This window comes from Dipteris shenzhenensis, chromosome 4, assembly GCF_047967505.1.
Source record: "Dipteris shenzhenensis isolate YYH24624 ecotype China chromosome 4, Dip_SZ_1.0, whole genome shotgun sequence".
Classification (NCBI taxonomy): Eukaryota; Viridiplantae; Streptophyta; class Polypodiopsida; order Gleicheniales; family Dipteridaceae; genus Dipteris; species Dipteris shenzhenensis.
Window position 1 is genome coordinate 20,440,266 of NC_141599.1, and position 6,393 is coordinate 20,446,658.

The window sequence follows — 6,393 nt, forward strand, 5'->3', positions numbered from 1 at the left end:
CAGGGTGGGGACACCTTTATATGGCCAAAAAAAGAATGGGTGAGTTTGCTTTTTTTAAATAATAAACACCTTAAATTTGCAACCCGTCCCCCCATGTTTCCTCGTGATCGCCCATCCCAGATCCAAGAGTGGCCTATCTTGACGAACACGTGTGAGGGATTCGGACACAGGCAACGAGTTCAAGTGTACGAACTACGAACCGACGAACGAGCCCCTAGAAACCGAACAACCGAGATTTAAATCAAAACTCGCTATTTTCGAATAGTTTGCAAGAGCATTAACTTAAATAAATACTCACTATCCGGATTTAAATCTGGGGATCCTAAATACGCACTATCCGAGATTTAAATCAAAACTCGCTATTTTTCGAATCGTTTGCGAGAGCATGAAATCCGACATTTCCTTCTCCTACAAATCCTCAATTCCCTCAGTCATTCGAAGCGTTGCAAATCGCCCAGTTAGCTTTTGAATGCTGGCAGCAAACATTTCGTGAGTTTGGTGGCTTGGATCGGATCGCCCCCACCATGGCGTACAAATCCCTTCATTGGAGTTTTCGCAGCCCTGGTACCCCTCTCGCTTCCCGGAACGTTCAGCATTCTTTTAACATGCGGACCACTTAAGTTACAGCGCAGCTTCGTTGTCTTTAGGAGGAGAAAATATGAGAAGCGGAGGAATTCCAGGACTTTGCACATCACATGCGTTTATTTTAAGTGACAAGAGATATGCAAACGATTCATAAAATTTGAGCCGTACTTAACCTTTGCAAAATTCAAATTAAGTTAGTGAGATTAATTATTTAAGCGGAGCCTCAATGCTGTGTCAAGCGATGCACATCGTTTGATACTTCGGGAGAAAAAGAACCGTCACATTAAACTTTTATAGAAGTGCCCCTCGCTGTCCATAGGAGATCCAAAGGCTGTTTGAGCCTGAGAATTCCCCTGAAGATTTAGGGGAACAGCGGAATGCCATTTAATGAGCTTGCATGCGGAAAATCCGCACGATATTGAATTGGTACAACGAGGGGCCGTGTAGATAGAAGACTGTGGAAGTTCCCATACGAAGAGGGTGCATGAGGTATAGAACAATGGAAGTCCCTGTACAGATCGCATTGAACATCTAGAACCTGTTGACAACATCAAGACATTAATAGAATCTGAAAAATGGTCATTGGTCAGTGGTTGGCATGGACTAATAGGATTATAACACGTCATGCACACATTTTTTCGACAGTTTCTGGTACTTAAGTTGGTTTTGGGTTCTCTATCATCCATATAAACTTGCTTGAACGATTCTGGTGGAAGGATCTCTACTGAAATTGCTATGCATGTTCTTTGTGTTTTCTTCTTTGTTTACACTATTTGAAGCCTGGCTAATTGGTTTCAGGATTGCCAAGGGCAGTTAAAGGCTGGCATGCTTTCTTGCAGACGTCAGCTTTTAGTGCGAAGCATCCTCAATCTAAATCAACCGATGGGGTGAATCAAACCTCAAGTAATCAGACATATGGTAAAGAGGGCAATGAGGAAAACTATTTTTCCAACGGTATTTTAGGTGAGGAAGATGGCGTGCAAGTTGATTCCACGGAACTAACTGCGGATGAAGTCAAAGCACATAGGTTCAATCTTGATGATAACAGAGTAGGAGGAGAACCATTAGATAGTGCGGCTGAGTTTGGCAAGCCTGGAGTGAGGGCAATAGGTCTTCAAGGTATTTACAAGGTAGATTTTTAGCAACTTGTACCACTTTTACGGTTTGAGAAAGTTGGTTTACACTTAAAGCTCATGCAAGCAGGTGTGTAGATGTGCTTTGCTTGCTTTTATTTTGCATCTCTGTTACGTGCAGGCTATTCTAATTGGAGAAGTGGGTCAAGCACCTTCACAGAAAATGATGAGAAATGGACGTGCTGTGACATTATTTTGGTTGGGAACAGGCGGAGTGCGAAATAACCGCAGGCCTTTTGGTACTGAAACACCTGAAGATTATGCTCAACGTAGCACAGTCCAGTGGCATCGTATAGCTGTTTATCAAGATAAAATTGGGGCCCTAGTCATGAAATACTTGAGGAAGAGGTGAGACATAAAGTGCAATTGATGATTGTTTAGATGAAAGCTGGAACCTCCTCATCGTGGTGAGGTTGAAGATTTAATTAGACTTGATACTAGACTAAGTCTTTCAGGGTGCTTATATTATAGTGCAAGTTTGTCATGCAGTGTTCAGAAAAAGGAATGTTCCAGTCGTATAAGAGATTCATTTTGGTTTGGTTGTAATATCATGAATCATGGGTTCCTTACGCCACCTGGTATGTTTAGATATCAATGCATCAAGTGCTTGCCTTGTACATGGGGTCCAAAGTCAGTGGAGGTAACTTTATCGGCTGGTGTTTCTGTTTTCATAAATTATAGCCATCCCTTCCCAAAGAATTTTGCCCTCAAAACCATATGTGGTGGCTATCTTGCTGCTCATCACTCTTCCAAGAGGTAGGGGTGCTTCTGCACAAAGCTCTCATGCTGCCATGATTCTCGTCTTCAGGTAGGCCCTTTCATTTGATGAGATAGTCGATCCATAACATTTGTGGGCCAGCTTGGTGTTTGTGTTGCTCTTCAAGGAGGTATATCTATTCTTGTGGATTTCATTAGCAAACAAAGTACCCTTCTTCAAGCTCCAAGTATCTTCTAGATTCATTGGCACACTCACTCCTTTGGCTTTGCCTGCACATTGTGCATGGTTATTTGGCCAATTGCAAAACAGCATCCATTCTTTCCAAATTTTTGCGGTTTGATTTTTCATAGCCATGTCTGCAATAGTGCAATGCATCCCAACTTTGGACCCATACATTGTCTGAAACGGGCTAATCCCAATCGACAAATGTTTGGTCCGAATGTATCAAAATTCAGCCAGTCCAAGCTATTTATCCCAAGACATCTTGAGTGTCATGGCAGAAGTGCTCCGATACTACACCGATTGTTCACCTCCTCAGACATACAAAAATGACCTGTGTCACCGGCAATCTCTTGACGAAAGCCATGATGCTTTAATACATGATCAATGAACGTCGAATACCGTGTCTTGGCAGGCATGAAATAGTTTTGTTGGACTGCAGCAAACCCCTCGGCAGCTTCTTGTCCACTCTGTTTTGTTGGTGTGGCAAGCATTCAGTACTTTGCTACATCTCTCCAAAGACCCTCCCAACAGAAACTCTGATTTATCATTTCATAGGTCTTTGTGATGTCTGAATTCCTGCCAAAGGGGGAAAATGTATCTCCCTCAATGCCAACATGCTATATTGTGAGTCTAATTCCAGATAATTTGTCTTGGAATCACAATAGGCTATTAGCAATTTAATCTGACATAATGGGTCCTGCAAGTCTGAAAACATGGCTGCTGTCCTCAAACACTGTGACTATTCCCCTTGAATGCCATGTATCCAAGCACACAATGTGCAAGCTCACATTTTGGATAAGGCACATTTTCTTCACCCTTCCTGCATTCGATGTTAAAGTCATATAATTGGACAAGCCAACCACCTCTTTTAATTGGCTGACAGTTTGGGCAGCGTAAGAAAATACACAAGTGTCCTATGGTCAGTCTTGACTTTGAACTTGTTCATCAATGCTTGAAGGGAGGCTTGCTGCTAGGCTCCAAGACTGTAGCATGGTCAGCATCTCTCTTTGGAGGTAGCAGCTGTGGCATATCAGCAAATTCCTAGAGCAATTGCTGCATGTCAACATCCTTCACAATTGGGGCACTCCCTATCTGAAGCTTGGTCATTTACAAAGGAGCCTTGCCGAGATCAGCTGCATTTTTGGGGCTGTAAGGCCCTGCAACACTACTGTTTTGTCTTCGTGTACAAAGTGGAGAGTCATGGCATTCAGACCGACTTTACCTCCAATCATAATGGGACTGTGATGACTATTGTGCTCCAACTAATTTTCCATCTGCATGCTTAAACTTGTTGGCTTCCTGTTTTGATCAAAATATGGCTTATTTCAATGACACTTTGGTGGAGCAGCTCACAAGTGTACGTGGAGGGAAATATGGAGACCAGAATTTTCCATGACCCGCAAGCTGATCTTGTCAAGCGTGTCAGAGAAATTGCTGTGAGACACACTGGTAAGCTTTCTAACCTTTGATAAATAAGGCCAAGTTTTAATCTATTAATTGGTATGATCTTTATGATTTCTAATTGGAAAATGGTATCTCCCTGTTTTGACAGTGATGATTGCTTTGCTGATATCATTGCCGATGATGACGTTTTGCATTGAAATGTTTTGTCTAGTCATGATAATTATTTGTTTGATTTGCATGCTCAGTAAGGCTGATGATATTTACTGGTTTTCAAAAGGCAAGACAAGCTTGCCCATAGGGAAGGGGGTGGGAGCAAGGGGGTTATGGGAGAGAGAACTGTCATCAGGGAAGGGATATGCAGGAATGTAAAGTAATCTGAAGTCAGGATCTTCGTAGTGGAACCAGGGTAGATGTTGCAGGAAAAACATTTTTAGAGTCAATTAGAGGTGCCAATAACATTGTCTTTGGAGATCTGTGTCCAGCAAGGCAAGACTTCCATAACGATGATAGAAAGACCTGGTTTGCACGTGTAGAAGTAAGTTTATTTCCGAGTAGGCCACAATGCTAGCCACGGTTTGTCACAATAGACCAAAGTACTTCAGTAACTCAGTGGAGATACCAGACTAAATTTGTGTCAAATTGCATGAAGCTCCAGCTAGAGCTGTCTTGTTTATGGTCTTCTCATATCTGCTGATGTGAACAGCATATATCTCTTGGGGTATGACTAAGTGCACCCTCCCGTCACATATAGAACACAACACTTCTGATGGAACAATAGACATATTCTAAGTTGCTGGAAAGCCCAGTAGTCTTGTGCATGATCAATGTGAGATCTGCTTTTATTGGATATCTAAGCGTGTGTTTAGGTATTATTTCAAGAATTCACTTTTGTATTGTGAAATTGTGCAGGTCGCATCCTTTTTTTGGATCAGCCAACAAATACGGCTGCTACGAATGAATAGAAATCTCACACATAATTTACCTCAGTGAATGCTTCAAAATTTTTGAAGGCCCATCATTTGCAGATAAATTATGTTGCATTGGTTGCTTTTCCCAATTGCATGATTGTATTGTTGTCTGGCCCTATTGAAAGCCAGTGTAAGCTGCCCTTAGAGCTCTGCAGTCTGATTCCCCAAGCTGAAATGTCTTCAGATATGTGATTGTAGTAGAGCATCATGATAGCAGAGGGGGCGGGGTCGGGTCATGTATTTCGCTTGCCAGAGAGTAAGATGATCTGGCAGCAATATTTCATTGCCGGGGAATGTGCTTTTGTAGGCATGGAATGAATCAGACTTCATACATGATTCGTTTTTTATCTGTTGTGCAGCTTAATGTTGCACATCTGTTGGAAGATACTGCTAATTAACAAGTAGGTCGTACTGTTCCAAGAACCACTTCTTATCATTAAACTTGAAAATTTGAGCAGGTTACCTTGGTTGTGTAATGTTGTGCAGACGCTTATACAACTTGATGAATTTTCCTGTGTGTTTACAGGAAAATTTGTAAATAAGAAAAGCTTATTGTCCTGTACACTTAGCTTACAATCTATTCTGGCGCATCATCCAAATTTTGATAGTGCTCTATATGCGAAAGACTATTACATGGACAAGCTCATTCTCATTACAGCCAAAGAGTTAAAAGGATAATCAGAAGTGGATACATGATGTGAGTCTGAATTTGAAAGAGTGTTACCCAACATTTTCTGTGTGAGCATACATGCGTGTATGCATCGATTGGTGCTCACACTAATATGAAAAAGAAGCCTTTGCTATTGGTGCATAAGCGATCTTGATTATTGAATTCTACAGGGACAGGAATTGGATCAAATAGATTTGCCATACTTCTGCATACAAAAATGTAAGGAAAAGTCATCTCTTGGGTATATGTAAACGATATTGTGGACATTAAATTAATATCCGAACTCTTCATGACGGTGCATAATGGGGATAAGGCTGATCCGTGTCCAGGTCACCTTGAGTTATAATGCATAGTGCAGTACAAATCATGAATCCAGAATGACAGTAAAATGGATAGCTGAATCAGAATTATATATAAGATATATGAATATACTACACAAATGGAATTAATGTCACAAGCCTGAAGTCTTAAGAACAATCCACGCATTTAGATAGACTAGGAGGAATATGTGGAAAGCTAGCCTATAGTGGAAGCATAAATGAAGATTGTACTGGTATTGCGTATGTAAATAACATGCAAAGGATGTATTGATTTAGAACAGATCATAAAACCCTAATTATGGGTTGACAATGAGTGTTTGGCTTCATTGGGCTTTCCCTAACCATTGTTGTAAGAGTCTTTGAATCGCATGTA

General features: G+C 41.2%; 1 protein-coding gene across 3 annotated transcripts; it reads left to right on the top strand.

Moving 5' to 3' along the window:
• The first annotated feature begins 367 nt into the window (after nt 1-367).
• Nucleotides 368-5,841, top strand: LOC147902577 (uncharacterized). Of its 3 annotated transcripts, none has more exons than XR_015540871.1 (6): nt 368-564; nt 1,384-1,715; nt 1,840-2,066; nt 4,007-4,107; nt 4,972-5,431; nt 5,557-5,841. XR_015540871.1 is itself a non-coding variant. In XM_087373436.1 (6 exons), the coding sequence occupies exons 1-5, from the start codon at nt 525-527 to the stop codon at nt 5,392-5,394; spliced, it is 705 nt and encodes a 234-aa protein (XP_087229562.1). In that variant the 5' UTR covers nt 368-524; the 3' UTR covers nt 5,395-5,431; nt 5,557-5,841. The 3 variants fall into 3 exon arrangements, 2 of the variants coding, with proteins under 2 accessions (XP_087229562.1, XP_087229561.1); XM_087373436.1 differs by having other exon boundaries at nt 5,390-5,431; XM_087373435.1 differs by lacking the exon at nt 5,557-5,841 and having other exon boundaries at nt 4,972-5,512.
• The last annotated feature ends 552 nt before the right edge of the window (nt 5,842-6,393 follow it).

Coding starts and splice junctions, on each gene's coding strand:
- LOC147902577 (XM_087373435.1), top strand. CDS start 525: ATGGCGTACAAATCCCTTCATTGGAGTTTTCGCAGCCCTG. Junction 1,716..1,839: donor GTCTTCAAGGTATTTACAAG/GTAGATTTTTAG, acceptor TGTTACGTGCAG/GCTATTCTAATTGGAGAAGT. Junction 2,067..4,006: donor ATGAAATACTTGAGGAAGAG/GTGAGACATAAA, acceptor TTGGTGGAGCAG/CTCACAAGTGTACGTGGAGG.